This window comes from Lepisosteus platostomus, chromosome 3, assembly GCF_059453375.1.
Source record: "Lepisosteus platostomus isolate fLepPlt1 chromosome 3, fLepPlt1.hap1, whole genome shotgun sequence".
Lineage (NCBI taxonomy): Eukaryota > Metazoa > Chordata > Actinopteri > Semionotiformes > Lepisosteidae > Lepisosteus > Lepisosteus platostomus.
In genome coordinates, this window is record NC_142613.1 from 40,196,687 (window position 1) to 40,217,113 (window position 20,427).

At 37.6% G+C, this 20,427-nt stretch overlaps 1 protein-coding gene across 2 annotated transcripts in view; it reads left to right on the top strand.

The window, feature by feature from the left end:
• Positions 1 to 3,448: 3,448 nt before the first annotated feature.
• Positions 3,449 to 20,427, top strand: part of fermt1 (FERM domain containing kindlin 1) — a 31,877-nt gene continuing 14,898 nt past the window's right edge. The window contains exons 1-4 of one of the 2 annotated variants that reach the window (XM_088625600.1): positions 3,549 to 3,597; positions 5,826 to 6,032; positions 14,973 to 15,130; positions 18,401 to 18,634. In XM_088625600.1, coding sequence (XP_088481726.1) covers positions 14,986 to 15,130; positions 18,401 to 18,634 — 379 coding nt within the window. In that variant the 5' untranslated portion in view covers positions 3,549 to 3,597; positions 5,826 to 6,032; positions 14,973 to 14,985. Of the gene's footprint in view, positions 3,598 to 5,825; positions 6,033 to 14,972; positions 15,131 to 18,400; positions 18,635 to 20,427 lie in introns of both variants that reach the window. The other variant, XM_088625599.1, reaches the window with a different exon arrangement.

Sequence of the window (20,427 nt, forward strand, 5' to 3'; positions counted from 1 at the left end):
AGCAGATGAGAGAACTATGAGTTATGGAAGACTACCTTGTCTGGTATTGAATGGGGACCAGAGCCCCTCTGGTCAAGGCTCAGACTACAGATGGTGTGAGATCATTAATAACTTCTGTCATATTAGGATTACATTAATTAGGATTCCTAGAGCCTGATTGTTTAGGAAGGTCAGTCAAAGTATGTGGTTGAGTAGTACCATAAAGAAAAATAAAAAGAACTTTGAAGAAAATGAATGAATACATTAATTACATAATACATAAATACATAATTTGTTTAGAACTGATAGATCAATCATCTAGAAAAAGAAGTAAAACAGAAACTAAAAAAATAACACTGTAAATATAAACATTAGTTTGTATATGCATTTAAAAACATAAACTATAATTCCATGTATCTTACTGCCTATATTTAATGCTTTCATTTTCTCGTTATTAATTGCTACATTATTAAATGTTAATGCAGTTGACTCTTTACCAATAAAACGTAATATCTGGCTATAATGTGTTTTGTTTCCTGCAATAAAATAGTACTTACTGTATGCAGGAGTATGCAAGAGCATGTTCATCTTTCACTGAGTGTAAATCCTCCATGTTCTATTTTCATTCATACAGAGTTTAAATACATTTAAATCCACCGAGCATTTATACTTCAAAGAGGTACAGTATAAAAATAACCTTCCTACATGTATGTTGAATGGATTTAAAAATTTGGGGAAACTTCTATTATTATGAAACCTTCTCAAATCGACATAAAGACAGCGAGTGACAGAAATAATGGGAATTACCATTATTACCAGTGTGTGGCGCAATTGAGTTTTTGTTTGTCAAACTATTTTGTGTGTGACTATCTCTTTTGCAGTTTTACTTCTCCTTGTAGTGAAAATGTAGGAGTAAATGGGTTTTATTTTATTTTGTACAGATTTGTACAGGTCTATAGCTCAGTTTGTTGCTCAGCAAATTAATGTCCCCAGAATGGTGAAAACTCAAGTCCTACTCAGATATTTTAATCCAGCACTGGTTTGTAATCAGAGTGTATTTTAAACCACTACATAATCCCCTTTCTTTGCCACTTTGATTGATTATTTTGGTTCATATGAGTTATTAGCCAGCACAGAAACTGCATCACATCTGGATACACATCTGGAATAAGCTAAGCAATTGTTTAGGAAATAATATTTTCAACTTCTACTGTACTTTTAACTAGTACTAAACTAGTAACTGGAGTGTTTTCAAATGTACAACTGGTCTTTTGAGTCTGTAGCACCAGTCCAGTCTTGCACTTCTCATTATAATAGGTGTTTGGCAACTAGACCAGAGCCAATGTACAGTATTTTGTCAATTTTCACTCTCTCACGCAAGCACATCATTTGTTCCCACCTTTTAATATTGTTTAATATTTTCAAAGCACGTTCCCCTACTCTAACATTTTGGCATTGATCTCTCCTGCCACCTGGTCCTCTTTATCTGTCACGCCTTCTGCAGCCAGAGGGCGCTCCTAGTCTGTCCCTAGTTTCCTGTGCTTTGCTGTCCTTCCAGTGTCTCTCTCTATGGGGCTATATATTTCTGGGTCACTTATTCCCCTTCGCTCAGCATTGACGTTTGGATGTCCTGAGACCCGCCTAGCACCAGGCTGCTGCTCTGTCCATGGCCTGAGGGCATAGGTTTCTATACGGCATTTCCAGAACTCTTGTACTTCTGAGCCCGGACTAACTCCCTGTTCCGCTGCTTCGCATAGGGTCTTTTTCCACTCTCCTGCCATTCCACGGTTCGTCCCTTCTGACATCTGTGACATTATCACTGATGAACATAACACCTTCCTTTCTCCCCTCTCCCCTCTCTCTCTACTGCAGTGTTCTTGCCTAGTGACTTCGACATTCACCATTCTGGCTCAGCCAATAAGCTGTGCTATTTCTTCTGGCCCTCTCTTTTCCCCAACTCATACATCAGGTAGTCAACTGGACCCGATCTTTTTTCAACCTCCTCTCCCACCCACTCTGTCATCCCTTATGACTAGACTATAACACTATTTCATTTCCTTCCTTCTCACATTCGCCTTCATTGCTTATTCAGTGGCTTGCACTGTCACATTCTGTAGTAACTTTAGTTGTCAGTCTACCCTTAACTTTGCTTTTCCCGCACTCTCCTATCTTACCCCTGCTGACTAATTCTCTAAGCATTATGTACTGTAAACGGCTACCTTCACCTTCTTCTATGTTCTTAAGTCATCCTTTGCTTTCCTCTGCCCACTCACCTCTTACTATGCATTCCCCACCTTTTCCTATCCCTCTGGTACTCTACCTGGTAAGAACAAAGCAACACTCAGCTGAAAAAAAAACTTAATTGCTCTCTGCTTTGGATTTTTGTTGCTCCATGCTCTCACACTACACTTTAGCACCTGTCATTTCTTATCTTTTCTTTTCATATGATAATCCATTACTACTGTCCCCCTGTTGGCCCATTCAAAACCCTTCCCCCACTCCTGTATCGTCAGAACAAGAACAAGAACAAGAACAAGAACAAGAACAAGAACAAGAACAAGAACAAGAACAAGAACAAGAACAAGCCAGCAGCCATGTGAGACCTCCTGGGAAAAACTAAGGTTGCTTCTGGAAGAGGTGTTAGTGAGGCCAGCAGGGGGCACCAACCCTGCGGTTCATGTGGGTCCTAATGCCCCAGTATAGTGACGGGGACACTATACTGTAAACAGGCCCCATCCTTCGGATGAGATGTAAAACCTAGGTCCTGACTCTCTGTGGTCAATAAAAATCCCTGGGCGTTTCTTTAAAAGAGTAGGGGTGTAACCCCGGTTCTGGCGCACTATGGCTGCCATAGGATCATCCAGGTTGATGCTGCACATTGGTGGTGGTGGAGGGGAGTCCCCATTACCTGTAAAGCGCTTTGAGTGGAGTGTCCAGAAAAAGCGCTCTATAAGTGTAAACTATTATTATTATTATTATTATTATTATTATTATTATTTAGTGGTACACCATCTCAATTCTTTATTTTGTAACGCATACGGCCGACAGGTACTGTTTAAGAGCCGGCTTACCAGAGCGGTGACGTCGCCGCCCTTCCCTGTGACAGCAGGACTACAGCTACTGGGCTGTAGAGAGATCTCTCTTTAGCTCACTGGGCTGGGTCCCTGTTGAGTGACGTGGGAGTCCCAGGTTCGAGCCTCTGATGGTGGGGGGCTGACCTAATGTGGCAAGGTCACCCACCTGAACCCCTGTTGTGTTACATAATATAATAAAACAAAAGAAGTAGGAATACACAAAATAGTACTGTGAATTAAAATAAAAGTGACAGAATTGAAAACTGCATACTGACTCTCTGTGATCTTTTAGGCTGAGAGGTTTTTTTCATAGTCTTAATTACGTTTATTCTCTAATAAAAAACAATATCTGACGTGGTTACAAGAACAGCACCTAACTATATTATCAATGTGGTTTAAAAAAAAATCTTTGAAGGCTGTGTGAGTTACCTGCCTACAGTCATACAAGCTGGGCGGGTGCTTACTCAATAGTGTCTGAGAACTTTTCACTTCTTAACTAGAACTCAAAGATCGCTCTGCTGGGAGTGGGACGCTCGATACTCAGGTGAGTTTTGTAGTGTATTATTTAGTTTGCCTTTAAATTTAAGGTTAATCCCGTTCTGTTCTTTTTTAGTCGCGGGTTCCAATCCAAAGATACAACTTTGTTTTTCCATAGGTATTACTATGTTTTCTTTATGATTTTTAATACTATGCACATCGGAAAACACCTGAACGTACTGCAGTGTTAAAACAATGCAAAAATACATTGGGCTTTGTCCTACAGAGGTACACAGATCGATCTTCCTTTATTAATTATAAATTATCCTACTGATACAGCCCTTCGTAATAATAATAATATCCCATTAAAGGGTATTTATAATTTCCATTAAGGTATTGAACATTAACTGTATGATGCCTCGTGTGCTTTTAAAGTTTGTCATCAACTTGCAGAACAGGTAGGTACTGTGTTAGTTTCTCCCCTGAAGTAAAAAAGCTTTGAACACGATCTGAGGTTACAAAGAATAATTTTAGTATGGGGGTTCCAAATGGTGGGGCTATTTTTGTTCATGTTAACGTGATATGTTTTTTGTAATCACGGTCAACGTCTGTTTCATCGGGATGTACGGGGATTCGTAATCTTTTGCGGTTTCTTCCTCTGTTAATATGATGCCGTGCTTCTCAAGTACCAACTTGAACAGCAAGTAATAAAATAAAACAGCGATATGTTTTCTTCTCTTACGAAGTTAGAAACGATCGATCTGGACTGTAGATATAAATAATATAAAGATACAACTGTGTAAACCATTTAAGAAAACCAATCACTATTTCTCTTCCCATTTACATTATGTGAAAAAATGTTAAAGTTTATTATATGAAGAGCATTAAAATAAGTTTAAAAACAGTATAGATGTAAAGTATAAAAGACTGGTTATGATCGCTTACCTCCCATACACTATACAGAAAACAGCTTTTATAGTTTTTATAGTTTTAGTTTATAGTCAAATAGGTAGAGTCAGAAAAAGATTTTCTTTTGTCTTTTTAAGGTGCCTATAGGCTGGGTTTGTTCTCTGAATAGGGTGTGTACCTATGACTTTTATTTTCCCTCCAGGCCTAGATTTTTTTTAAACAATCCTACTCTCTATAGAAGCCCTGCAGTGATAAAAAGGGCTCCGCCCTGACTAACAGGGTAGATGCAAACTTTTTTTAACCTTTAAAGAACTTTATACAAACACATTTTAAAAATGTGACCTAAATATATTCCATTTTTTTTCTTTACGTATTGCTTTTTTTATTGCATCATGCAGTAACTACTGTTTACAGGCGTTTGAACTTTTTATTTTGTGCCTTAAACAATAGAAAGAAAAGCACCAAAACATGTCTACAAACTCTGCCCACTATAATATTATACGCCATATTAGTCAGTCCACTGTTTGACAAATCTGACAAAAAGTTGTTACAGCAAGAGTTTCTGTTCTTCTGTGCTTTTGAATTTGGTTACTTTTATGCAATATTTGCTAATGTAGAGAAAATATTATTCATTATACAAGTATATTGGTGTGTTTGCAGCTGGTTCGTCTCTAATTACACTTGTTGTAGTGTAAGGTTGATTTAAGCGAACATTTTGTGTAGGACTCCATAGTACCTCATACCGAGTGTTAGTTGCTCAGTTAATGTTAACCCATGAATCACACTGCCAAGTTTTGGAAAACAAGACACACACCTTAAGACCTGTGATTTTTCACCATGACATAATGACAGCATGTTCAGTCATGTGGCTGCAGTGTAGTGAGTACATACTGTATGCAGCATCAGGAAATTCAAACCTCTTAGCTAGCCATGAGACTATAACAAGTACAGTACACTTTTGGTGAATACATTTCAAAGGTGACTACAGTGACTACCCTAGAGTCTTTGCCTACTGGAAGCTTATTGTCTGTGTGTAATAAAATACTCTTTTTGCCATTTGTTTGGATACTCAGTGAGATGGTGTCTTGACTCTCTAAGTGCAGGTAGCAAACTGTACTGATTATTTTTAAAAATCTTCTATTCATTTGACATTCTTCTCAAGAAAAATAATTGGTCATCAAAATCTGTTTTGTCACTGAGCTTAAGTTTATAATGTACTTTTTTAAATGTTGTGTTCACAATAACTTCAGCAGCTTTAAAACCGATACATTATTACTATTAGCATTCTTTTAAATTTTAAGATATTGTTAAAATGTGAACAGTTATAGTTACATAATATAATTAACTTAAATTTAATCCAATACCTTCTTTCTGTATTTCTCTTAGAATTCAAATACTATATATGTGTGGAAAACGTTGTCAGAGAAACAAAGTGCAAACAACTACTGAATTGAATAAAACTGTGGGTATCACACTTCAAAAATTGCAATAAAGGAAATGCAGAAAATGGAAAGACCAGTTGGATACCACAGCATCTGCAGCCTAAACAGTTTCAACTATAACCTGACCAAGTCTAATATTTACAGTTCTCAGGTACGGCTTTTAGCATTTTGTAGTGTGGAGACAAAAACTACTTAACGTTTAGATTGATTTGAAACAACTGATGTGATTTGCTGTAAATTCACAGTATAGACAAGGTCAAAGTTCAGACTTGATTAGGCCTATTTGCAATCTTTGTACAATCTGTGGAACATTCATTTTGTAAGTGGTTATCATTTATTATTTCTTAGAAAATATATCTTTAGGTTAAGGTGGTTAATTTACAGTTGCTGGAGTTTCATGCAACATTTATAATATGCATTATTAATTAAAAAAATAATTCTAAACAAATTATTATTTGTAGATTTTATTTAGCTTCAGAATAAAATTCAAACATTACAGTACACGCTAATATTGATGGTTTTTGTATATCATTTTACCCAGATTTCTCCTTAATTTTCCCATTTTCAGATTTCCAGAGGTATTAATGTTAATAAAACAATTGCATGGCCTAGAAAGAATTAGAAATGCTTCAAAGGCCCATATTAAGTAGTGTGAAGAAATTTTCACTGGAACTTAAACTCATCTTGTAAATATTTAAGTTTCTGTATATGAACTGTTCAAATCGGCCACATAGGCATAAAATCCATTCTTCTACAGTTGTAGATGAAACAATACTTCTCACCATTTTTGATACTGCTCTGTGTACTCTTTGAGGACATTGGGGGTCATGTAATTGAAACACCTATCTAACATTATAGTAAATGTAAATGGCTGCTAAAAGCATCTGTGTAGCATGTAAAGAAATCATATTCAAAGAATCTGCATGATGTGGTTTTTAAAACAATATGTATATTATGGTTTAGCTGCTCTTTGAAGACTGTGGAAATGGTAAGAAAGAATAAACGTAGGTCATTCCATTGTGAAATGCTTGCCTCAAGTTATTCATGTTGCCACATGTTTGCAATTCCTCTGCTAGATCTACATGTTCTTGTTTCTTTAAAAAATGAAGCTTGCTATTTCTTCAAGTTGTTCTTTACATACTTTAGATTATTCTATTATTTATCTACCAATTGATTCAAATTACAAGGAAAAAGTATTTGTCACATTGTAGAGGAATGAAAAGATTTAGATGTTACATACAGTTTTGTAGTATTTTGGGATTAATGGCAGGGATTCATGTTTCTAATGATCAGAGGAAAGAACTTTTACAGAACATACAGTAAATGATTTATTTTTCTCTATTTTTAATTCAATATTAATAATCAAAAATAAGGTTCATTTCTAAAATAACTGCTACATAGTAAATGTACTGTACATGAACTGTGACACCAATATTTTACAAATTGTCTAAATTTACCTTTGGTTCAGAAAACGAATATACAGTACATATTTTGAAAGACAAATGAGCCCCCTCCATAAAGTAACTCACATTGCTTGTTACTTTTTCTTTATCAGTGTTTCACCTTTAGTACAGACAGACATATTCATCCTTATTAAATAATGGGTGTGCTCACTAATTAAATATTAATCACTAATTAACAATTTAAAAATGCCTTTTTTAGACTATGTAAAGGGGATAATATGATATTAATGATAGTTCACAGTAAATGGGAATATATTATTATTAATATATTATTTGAATTTCAAATACTCTTCTCAATTTATTTGATTTTATTCTTCTCATTCCTATAATTATTATTATAGTATTATTAGTTAGCTTTGTTTATTGTAACATAAAATAAAGTATTATCAATTTCAAATCACTTCATATTTACATTATAGCACCCAATTAGTGCATCCTATATGTGATGTTTGGGGTTGTTATACAGTATGTAAAGTAATTCAGTTTTACTATTCAGGCAAATCATAGGTATTGCCAGGTATTAAAGGGCAGACAGAGTCTTAACCAGACAGCCTTGTAACTGTGGTATATTTATTGTGGTATTATGATGATGATGATGATGATGATGATGATGATGATACAGCAGTGGGTGAAGGGTTTTGATTTTATTGGAGTGTCAAGGGGCTCTTTAGTAATAGGACCTTTGCATTTCTTAATGTGTGTCTGTGATTTCGATTCTGGAATGATAAACAAGCGAGTCAAGTTTAGAGTTCATACTATAAATGGTGGATTAACACAAACAATCACAGTAATGGATACAAACAGAGCATATGATGTGGTATATTCAGATCCTCGTAAGATTAATTCTGAAATTACAGATTTAATGAAATGCATTATTGCATTATTATGCTGAAATTCAAGAAATATAATTATCAATGTACCACTGGGATCTGTATTACGACAACTGCTCTACAAGATGACCTAGATCTATACAGTACCATACATAAAAAAATTAAAACTAAACTTAAAAAAGGGAAGCAATTAAAAGGCAAACAGAGTGTCAGGATATATATATATATATGGGTTAAATTAAATTGTACAATGACTATTGTTGTAACAGAAGAAATAAGGTTCTTGATCCGGAGATGAAGTAAAACAGATGAGTTTATTGCATGCAAGGAACAATAAAGCCGAAGTCTTGTTTCCCGCAAGAAGCAACAAAACCGAAATATTGTTCCACGTACTGTTACAAACTTTTGGGTTATATAGTGTTTTCTTCTCCGTTTCTGACGTCACTCGGTCTGATGGTAAAGAGGGGGGTTCATGGTATTTGGCCAGTTTACGATGTTCTGGGCAAATGGTCAGTTTAACATTACACCCAGGGGGGTTCCTAGCTTGCATCTGCAATCTTTATCAGTTAACCCCCTTTCCTGCCATAAACCCCAGCTTGTGACTTAGAAGTCTAAACCCCCTACAGAAAGGATTAAATTCAAACCCCCGTCTTCACATCTTTCTTCATTCCCCCCTTATAAAATATGGCATACGTCAGTGTAGCCTATTTTTATACATACAATGTCAGGGCAGATCTTTCCTTTCTTGGCGAACAGGTATGTATTGCCATGTCATTGTACGTTCCACGGTTATAGCAAGATGTGATACATGTTTTTGTGAGTGTGATGATTACAATTATACATATAAACAATACTACTCCTACAGATAAACACTATAAAAAGGTTCCACCCCAGGCCCCAAACACAGACTTTACCCAAAACCCAATTCCCCAATTTTCAGTATAATAGTCCTGATATTTCTGTCCCTCATTGTAAATGTGTTGGGCCAGATCTGAGATGTGCTCAGAATTATCAGGAATATATGTGCAGCATTCAGTGCCAATTACTGCACAAGTTCCTCCTTGGGCCGCCAGTACATAATCTAAAGCTAGTCGGTTCTGCATGGCCACTGTTCTGAGGGCTACCATCTCATCATTAACAGCCTTCAGACTAGATGAGGTAGAATTTGCTAATTCTTCTAAAGTCGAGGCCATTTGAATTAACTCTCGACTCAGAAAGTTCATGCCGGCTTGTGGAAATATTATACCTAAATAATATTCCCAATCAGCCAATTTTCTTTGTGGTCTGTGGTTAGGTCCGAAGGGGCTGTGGATTTGAACACCGATATGAGGAACCACATATCCTAAATAACATGAGCCAGACCACTGGGCTGGCAACCATGGGTAGGCTCGTTTTCCACAAATGAAAGATGTTCCGTTTGGCGCTCCCCATGCCTCTGAAAATAAGAAGCTTATACCGAATTGTGGGGTGTGCCGATCCCATCCTGGAATTTGGAAGGTAGAGGTGGATATATTTGCAGCGATGGTAAGGTTGCAACGACTCCATCCAACCAAGTGCAGACCAATTAGTGTGCTGAAAACATATGTTTCCCTCACGTTCCTTATTGAGAGTCAGGTATGGTGGTGTATGGCTTCTGTTATATTTAGGAGCGTAAGAGCCTGTGAAACTCGTGGGCTCTAAGCCTTGCTCCTGTAGATATTGTAATGTTGTGCAGGTTAAAGTCGTGTTATGGCAACCCCCCATAGTTTGTCATATTAAAATCTCCTAAATTATCCCTCCAAATGATCATGCCTATGACTTCCTCGAGACGCCAATGAATGGCTCCCATAGGAAGTCCTCCCTGTACATATTTGGGTAATGCGGCACACACCCAGCAGGCACTTTGGTTGGTTTTCTTAGCTGTCAGATAGGAGAGGCCTAAAAAGGAATTAATTCCATGTTCTCCTTTGTGGGAGAGATGATCATTAATTCCTGCGGAACATAGTCCTACAGCAACAATTATTGTTATAAACAGAAATGATTTCATTCTGAGTCTGTAAATGGGGATGAGGCTCGTCGGCAGTGTGGCGCGTGGATCCAGCGATCTTTTCCTTCCACTCGAACCGCAGACTCGGTTGTCAACAGGATCTGGTAGGGTCCGTCCCACCTGGGCTGGAGAACCTGTGAAGGAAATTTCCTGATCCACACCCACTCTCCTGGGATGAGGTTGTGCCCTCCTTCAGGTGGTGGTCCCCACGCCTCCAGGACCTGCTCGCGGGCTCCTTGGGTGGCCTCTGTCAGCAACTTGCAATAATACAAAGGAATGGTTGATCCATCTGAGGAAACCCCAGTCTCAGCACCTGTAAGAGAACTTGTTTCAAATGATTAAAGGTGGCTTTTGCTGCGGGAACCAAGGCAATCTTGTCCTTGTACTGCACTCCCCCCTTAAGCAGATCTGTTAAGAGTTGTGCTCACCCTGTAAAAAACATTGCACCCAGGCCCTGTTAAAATTTCACAATGCTAGACACAAAAGGGCCTTATCATAACTGCTTCTATTAGACACTCTAAAGCTGAAGCAACTCAGACTTGTGGGTTTCCTCGTCAGGGGAAGCACTCAGAATACCATCAACATACTGAGTGATCACAGCCAGTTGAAGCCACGTGATACCCTGTTCTGCATAGTCATTCTTTGTAATGCATAATATTCCAACCCAATAGATCTGGAATAAAACCACCCATTAAAATCTGGTACTCGGCAAGTAAAACTTGCTGTCCCAATACTCCTGTGGCCTCCTGCCATCTTCCCCTATACATTGCTCTATAGTACACTGTTTAACAGAGGAGTGAAACAAGCAGGACAGTAGTGCTCCAGTATCCCCTAACAGAGAAACCAACACTCCATTAACAGTACATTTTTATCCACTGGACTGGGACAGACTTAGGGAGGCTACAAGGGATTTACAGGATCTAATCGTTAGGTAAACAGATTTTCTCACAAGACGTTATTCTCCCCAGTCTCGATTCTAAACCTACAGCGTTTCAGCATGTCTGGTTTCGAGACATTCGAATAAAACCAAATTGTTTCCACTATTGCAACTAATTGTATAAATTACAATTTATAATAATTTATAATACAAAAACTGTTTAACTACTTTTACGTCCACCTGTACTGTACTTATACGTTTCAGACGCTCTTATATTTTCCAATCTCCTTAAGTTGATTTTCGTCAAGTCTCTTTAGTTACGTCTCTAGCCAGTCCCGCTGGCTAAACACACTCACACCGTCATTTAGTAGACCAAAACTCACAGTTACACACATACATGCCGGCACACAAATTCATAAAACACACATACACATCGAGAATATATTTTTCTCTTCGTAATACAATGTGCTGTATTCTTGTTTTACTTCTACATGAATCCTTTTAATTCCTGAAGCGCACTCCAGGTTCGCTGCATTTCTAATTTCGGGTGCGGTACTTTAGCCCACCGGTCAATATCTTACGGTTTTGGATTTGATCGTATGGGGGAAATCAGGGAAGGTAGGTGCGATTGCAGACCCCCTCGACGGGGTGCGAGACAGTGTTAGAGTGGCACTGTCATCAACGGCGCCAGCCCCTGCTACATCAAGTCCTTTCCCACTTCGAGTGAGAGTACAGATCTGCGGGCGCCCTCCCTCTAACAGGGGAGACCCTGATCCGTCTTTATCACACTCATACCAAGTGTTATCCCAATCAGACCCCCCTTCTCCATATGGCCACTGAGGGAATTGATCCCAATTATTTTCGTTTCCTGCCTGTTTGTTCCCCTGTGGGAGAGCAGGATATAACTTAGTCGCTGGCTGCAGCACATTAACCAGTGCAGCGTGACCAGGAGTTAATTCCTTCTTTAGTTTCTCATTCTCCTGTACTGCCTTTCTTAGCTTTTTTTTTCTATACTCTTTCGTAGCGAGTAAACTATATTTTCTTCCGGGTTTTTATTTTCCCCGTAAACACACTTTTAAGTCACATCCCAATTTCTTTCTTTTTCGTCATGTATCTGCCACTACTGGTGCCGGCCGTGCACCAGGGTGGGAGCTACATGCTTGTGCTTTTGCCAATCAATACTCATATATGCTTTCTTTACAGGCGTCTTCGCCCCAAATTCCCTCTGACAAACTCAGCTTTTTCCATATTTTTCTCCTTCTTTTCCGTCAACTTACACTTTTCCGATATTTAAACGGACCCTTCCACCACTTTCTCAAACCATCAGTTAGCGCACATGTTCGGTCTCTTTAAGATTTACTTTTGTCGTGTGTGAGGTAACAGCTCATTCAGTAGGGGGATGTTTTCACTTGGAAAAACCTGTGCATTACTGCACTCATTCAGCCAAGGGCGTCTGTTACCTCCAGATCTAAATGCCTCTCCGAGACTTTAGAGAGGACTTACACCGCACTGTTCACAGGTAAGAAACGAGACCTCGAAAACCCCCTTTCTTGATCAGTAATTCACCATCCCCAGAACGCCAGCATCGCTGCTTTTGCCCCGGGGTGGACTTATGCACTGAGCTCAATCAGGGCGATTCTCGGGTCTCAACGTCCTTTAAATCCTGCTACTTAATGCTTTGCTCTTTTATTATGAGGTGTGTTTATGTTAGTGTCGTGCGTGTGTATATGTATTTCACAAACAAGGAAAACACCAAAATCATACATACATACATATATCTCTTCTACTCCTGTTTCCTTTAAAACAAAAAACAAAAACCACGCCACGCCAGAAACCACGCCACTCCAATCTGTGCACGATCAAGGCGTAGCTAATCTCAGGACCCCGGGCATAATTAAAGCCCACACCAATCCTGGATTATACGTGCATTTAATGCACCACTCAGCTCCAGAACCCCGGGCGCAATTAAGGCCCACACCGATCCCGAGCCACAGAACTCCGGGTGCAATTAAGACCCACACCAGTCCTGAACTACGTGCATTTAATGCACCACTTGCTCTAGAACCCCGGGCGCAATTAAGGCCCACACCGATTCTGAGCCTCAGAACTCCGGGCGCAATTAAGGCCCAAACCAGTTCTGACCTTCAGAACTCCGGGCGCAATTAAGGCCCACACCAGTCCTGAACTTCACGGTAAGGGTCCAAAACCCGTTCAAAACTCCACGCGCAATTAAGGCATACACCAGCTTCGAACGCCTGTACACAATACCGCGGAACCCCTGCCAGACCAAATTCTGGGCTTACAGCAACCAACCCATTACATACACCGGTGCCTTCCCCGGGCCAGAGGAATTCAGAAACTCACGTTTACTCCGTCATCTCGGGCGATTCTCGCAGGGAGCAGAGATTTCCCAATCGGTCAGAGAGAGTCGGGACTTTTTTTTTAAAAAGAGGAGTCCTTACCTCTTAGTAATGTGAGCGCTGACCGTCTCTCCTGCCGATGGGAAGTTCTGCGCCTTCTGGAGCATCCTGCCGACTACGCCAAATTTGTTGTAACAGAAGAAATAAGGTTCTTGATCCCGAGATGAAGTAAAACAGATGAGTTTATTGCATGCAAGGAACAATAAAGCCGAAGTCTTGTTTCCCGCAAGAAACAACAAAACCGAAGTATTGTTCCATGTACTGTTACAAACTTTTGGGTTATATAGTGTTTTCTTCTCCGTTTCTGACGTCACTTGGTCTGATGGTAAAGAGGGGGGTTCATGGTATTTGGCCAGTTTACGATGTTCTGGGCAAATGGTCAGTTTAACATTACACCCAGGGGGGTTCCTAGCTTGCATCTGCAATCCTTATCAGTTAACCCCCTTTCCTGCCATAAACCCCAGCTTGTGACTTAGAAGTCTAAACCCCCTACAGAAAGGATTAAATTCAAACCCCCGTCTTCACATCTTTCTTCACTATTAAGACCTTATTTATTCCAAGTGCATTGTATAATTATATATTTCAAGCACCTGCATATAGCATTGAATAATTTAATGCTAATATTGTCCAAGGAGTAAACAGTCTCATAGCAAACACAGGTGTTGTTGTTCATTTCAGCACAGACAGCGGTGGCGTAAACAGCACTCTCCGTTCAAATTCAACAAATTCAAGAGACTTTGGAAATAAATTGAAGAGTAAGACTAAATCAGTGGTTTTCTCAGGAATCCTCCCACGCTATGCAAAGGAAATGTTCATGTTAATCTGTTAACACTACAGACAGATGAGGATATGGTGTGTTATAGAAGTGTTCAACCTTCTTGGCTACTGGAAGCCTTTCCAGTGAAATTGGCATCTGTTCAGGTGACGTAATTTGAATTATTGGAACATGGCTAACAGAAAGTTAATATTTAACTGAGGATGAAGTTTTGTACATTATAAAACAAACAGAGCTTTCAGGAACAGGAAGTTAACACAGAATCAAGAATCTTAGAATCCATATAGGTCAGAATTATAAAAAAACATCCAAAGGGCATAGTGTCAGGAGTATGCCACAGACCTCTACATTCAGATTTAAATTCAAATGTCATATAATAAAATTAGGAATATAATGTAAAAAAAGAAGTGGTTGTTGGAGATTTTAATTTTCCTCACAAAGCCTTGGAAATAAAATCAGCAATATCAGTAGCTGAAACATGAAATTAAAGACATGGTGAACTCCTTCTATGTTTCTAAGTACTTATGTACTGACCTAGTCTTTTTAAACTATAATGACAGATTTGGGGTAACTGGTGAGAGAACCATTATGGAACTGTGATATTGATTTGGTGTGTTTTGAAATATATTTTAATGTTTACAGATAGAGCCAAAAAACAAGTTTAGAATTTCATTAAATTTCTTTCATTTTATTTCCACAGGTCATCACTGAGAATGATTACTGCTGCGGAATATGGAAACACATCCTGGGAGCTCACTGTGCAGATTGATCACGATGAAACAAAAACGGATTATAAACTGAGGGTGAAGGGAGATCTTCATATTGGTGGACTGATGCTGAAATTGGTGGAGAAAATCCGTAAGTGACCTTTTCATTCTCTTTTGGAAGATGAACTGCTACATGAAGTGGAAGATCTTTGGTAGGCTTGTGAGAAAGTAAGAAATGTTTCATATGAGTGAAGGCCATTCTGGCTTTCTTGTTTCTGTGGTGTTAATCATCCATGTTTTGAGTGAACCTTATTTGCAATGAAAAGGTGAAAAAGACTTTTAAATTAATGGAGTCAATTGAAGTAACAATGAAATGTAAGAAGCATAATATAATGAGGAGTGCCTTGGTGGTTCGGTGGTTGAATTGTTACCTGACGCTCTGGCTTTAATTCCTGGGGTGCTATCTGTGTGGAGTTTGTATGTTCTCTCTGTGTTTCACCTGGGTACTCCAGTTTCTTCCCATAGTCCAAAGACATCCTGGTAGATGGCAGAAAGTTGATTCTAGTATGTGATAAAAAGGTTAGAAAAAAGATGGAATAATTTGGATGTTTTTTTTCTTCTTTATACAATAGCAATAACACAGTACCTTAAATTAAATTAAATGAGTCTGTTTAAAGTCATAATCACCAACAGACAAGCTGAAACATCCAATGGTTCTTATCTTGCTGGTGGGTAATTCCCAAAGCATAGATTCATATCGTATGTTTTGAAATATAATTAAATGTGTACAGATAGGGGTCAAAACACATGTTTAGAGTTTCATTAAATGTAATTAATTTCTTTCCCACACTCATGTTAATATAGTTTTAGATCTTGGGGTATAATAAAGTTTAAGTAGATGTACATTACACTTGAATAAATGACGGAAACTGTGGGTATTTATTACAAAGTATATACAGGTAAAGAGACTGAGTATATACTGTATGAAGAAGTTGAGCATATTATATACACTGTATATAAAATGGGTTTAAGTACTAAGACAACTATGGTTCAGCCCCCTCACTTAACTCTGCGTCACCTTTTTAATTTATCACACTAAGATTGTGTAATGTGAAACGTCTGTTATCAAACATCCAGTGCCTCCTACTGACAAACTAAACATTTTTAGTCATCACATACAGGAACTGTACTGTACCCAGTGCCAGACTGGTGCACTCTTCAAGAAATGAGCTCCTGTTATCCAGCAACAAAGTGATTAAGTGACACCTTGGAGGCGTGTAGTGAGTTTGAAAGACTGTATTAATGATATCAGTATGGTGATAGCATGTGTGAACAAAACTAAAAACTGACTAAAACTATGATACCTCATTTTCTTGAAATTATTTAGAACATTTAAAACCATTTAAATTCAACACAGTCCTAGAAATCTGTCACAAAAATGTTTACTGTACCTCCTTTTCTATGCTGATTACTACTGATGTACAGTATTCATGCTTATGTCTGAACGTGAATAAATCGAAGCTGTTGATATCCTAGAGCTGTTGTGACATGATTACACAGTAAAACCACGTAACCTCAGGTTTGTAACAGCTAATGAATAGTTCCAAACAGAAACCACTTTGTTTTTGGAGACTTGCAATCTACAATTGTAGATCATGTTGCAACTTCATACTAATACATTGCTAACTGTTATCTATATTGATCTCTACCGAAGACAGTACTAATACATTAGATACCTTAAAGGTCAATGTTTCTAACTGCTATGCTGTGTTTTATATTCCTTCATTTTAAAGCAGCATAAATGATTAATTTGAAATCATTAGGTTTAGTTAAATCAATTTATGTTTTAAATGTTTAAGATGTGATAATGGGAATAAAATTAGTCTCAGCTTTTGTTTGTATTCTACTAAACCTTATGCAAGGACCAGGCATATTGTTTCTTTTTTTTTTTTTTTAGACTAGAGATTAGGTTGAAAGTTTTATGTCCCTTATTTTGGTTTTTGTTTGGGTGTCTGTCTGTTTTGAAATACCTGGTAGTTATGCTGTCTTCATATGCCTAATGTCACATATGAGTAAGAGCTGAGTCGTCATTTGGGAGTTGTAGGCTCAGGGATTTTCTCAAGCCCTGTCAATTTTACTCAGGATAATTTCTAGGACTGATTACTTGATATTAGTCATTATCTATATACCACAGACCTATGTCTTATATCATTTTTTTGTTCCCTACTGAAACAAAACAAAGCATTTGTGATGAAGTACTATTTTACTTTAAAATATTTGAAAAGTACAAATACAAATAAGTAAACTTTCTGAAGTGGTCCTTCAAATATTTAGATCAGAAGGCCATAGCAATATACTCCTGAGTTTTTGACATTTCTTGTCTAACCAGTCATTGTGAATTTATTTTCAATGCACACTGCACCTTTCCTCTCCTTAGTCTACTTTTTCTTATTGCCTTATATAGTGTGATATTACTTATAGGTGAATATAAGCATTTAGAGTCTAGTCAGATAAAGTATATAAAATACTTGCATGAGGAGTTTGTCCTGGGATTTAAGTTATTCTATTAGAAAGGCATATTTACATCTATATACTCCCAGGTATTGCTTTAGTAGAAGTCATGCTGATACATGCTTATATGGTTATTGATTTGCTTTCCTTGTATTTAGAATTCAAGCAAGATGAGTCAACAGAAACTTTAATAGTGTTAAGTGCACCTCTATGCTTGAGTTCATACCTGCAGTATCTAACAAACTGGTCTTGCTCATACAAAAACAAGCATGTACTGTATATAAAAACAAAGTATTTTGCAATGTTTGCTCATCTCCTGTTAAGAGGATGTGACACAGACTGAATACTAATCAGAGTCCCAGATACAGTATTCTAAATACTTTCATGAGTAGTTTTTCCTGGTATTTAAGGTATTCACACACTTAACACAGACTGAATGACACAGACTGATTGCTAATCTGAGTCACTATACAGTCATAATCTGAATATTGACTAAGTTCATCCATTCATTTTTTACCGCTTTATCCATTACAGGGTAGCAGAGGAACTGGAGCCTATCCTGGCAAGTAATGGGCACAAGGCACAATATCTATGACAGTCCATCACAGGGCACACACAGACACAGGCATGCACACACTTACATCTAGGGCCAGATTTCACAGAAACTTAATAACCTACCAGTGTGTCTTTGGACAGGAAACTGAAAAATTCATGCAAACAAAGGGAGAATTTCATGCAGAATTGAACATAGGACCCCAGGACTGTGTGGCAGCAATGCTAACTACTTCACCACTATGCCAACTGCAGTCTATCACAGATAGAAAAAAGTTAAATGAATAAGTCATACCAATAAAACAATGGAGCGATACTTGGATTTTTTCACACCTTTTCTCATTGCTTTGGCGCGTAGAGATTCCCCGAGACTGGTCTGACTATGCTCTGTGGTGGGAACAGAAGAACTGCTGGCTGTTGAAAACCCACTGGACATTGGACAAGTATGGCGTCCAGGCAGACGCTAAACTCCTTTACACACCTCAGCACAAGCCTCTGCGACTGCAGCTTCCCAACATGAAGACTGTGAAACTGACTGTCAGCTACTCCGCTGTGGTCTTCAAGACAGTCACTGAAATCTGCAGAGCACTCAGTAAGCTAAGAGTTTTTTTTTTCTACCTTTTGATTTAATATAAAAAAGAAAACTCTTCATTGGAAACTCAGTATTTAAAAAAAATATTTAATTAACTGAGTCAATAAAAACGTAACTTTGTAGTTGACTCAACATTAATACAAAAAAAATCAATGGGTGGTTGATTGTTTTTGTGGATGTAACTTATACTGGCACTATCATTAATGTCAGTCACTATAAATTTGTGTTTCAGGCCATCTACATATTATTCCATTACAATCCATAGACAGTGCAGTGCCCTGGTTGTGACAAATCTTCTCCTTCTTGTTCTTTATGATCAGAGCATTGTAAATGCCTTCATTTATTTATGTGAAGAGGTTCAATACTCCTTCTGCTGATACAGTATTCACCTCAAAATAATTTAGTAAGGTGTTTAATCTGATTGATTTAGAGAAAGTTTGAGATAACATGGTGGAAAGATTGTGCTAGGGAGTTAATTTGTTGCTGTTCACTTTGAAAATGTAGTACTATGTACAACAAGATTAAAAACAGCTACATTTTATCACTGAAAAGCTGCAAAACTAAATTTTATCATACTGTAAATTGTTCTGTAGTTTTGAGCAATTCAAACCCATAACCCTTCCCTCCACTAACAGGGAAATCTCATTAGAGTAACAAAGAACAGAGCTGAGAAGAACATTAGCAGCTGCTTTACTGATTATACGTTTTACTCAGATAATAAAAAATAAAACAATGCTCTAAACATTTTAGAGAAAATCTTAACCTTATAGCTTTTTATTATAATTATTGTCAAATTATCAAGAAATCCCACATTTGCTGCCAAAGTTGCAGATCATAGTTTCAGCTCTCTATGCTGTAAGTCTTGAAACAAGATGATGGATGTAGTTACAGTACAGCTACAAAACAATTATTAAAATTCTTAACATGGCAGTGAAGTCACCATATTGACATTTCTATGTGCTTAACTGAAAGGTGGTTTTGTCAGCCTGGAAATTAAGCAGTGCTACTTTCAGAACAAAATTCAAATAAAGTTTTACTATTCTAGCAGTTCTACACAGTGGTTATCAAGTAGCATGACTCTCGTAAACAACTTCAGCACCTCCTTTTATGTTCTGTGCAGTATAAGCTTGAATGTGGAGGCTACATGATAGACTTAATTCTCTGAGTTGCTGCTAAGTGACAACATGTGGTCAAACTTGTAAATTGAGGTTTATGTTGAAGCTCTCGAGTACTACTCTTTGTTACTCTGCCTTCTATAGAACTGACCCCATTAGCATAACAAGCCTTATTCACTTCTTTTTCACAGCTTTCGCCTTGAGTTAATCAATAGAGGAATTACATTGAATGGATGCCATGGCCAACTTATTATAGATCTAGCTGGCAGCTACATGTATTATGTTATACTTTTTACTAGAGTAAATGATATTTTTGCATCACATAAATAAGAGCAATACTTAATTTGTAATGCATTTAATAAAACATACTTTATCTTTGGATGAGATATGAGTACTTCAATGCTCAATATATATTAAATGATCAATGAAAATTCGAGTTCCTTACTTTAAAACCTTAACATTTCAGATGTGAACAGTTTAATGGAATTGAAAATTAATTTGAATTGAACAAATCCAAATTATTTTGAGAATCTGGCTTAATCATTTACTTACTGGTCAAAGACTTAACTTGAGTCAGTTCAGCAACAAATACAAGCCTACAAAACACTATTTACAGAAGAAAAAATAACGTGTCTTCTGCCTGTGGGTTGCTAGGGTCCATCTTTTGCACTTTTTATC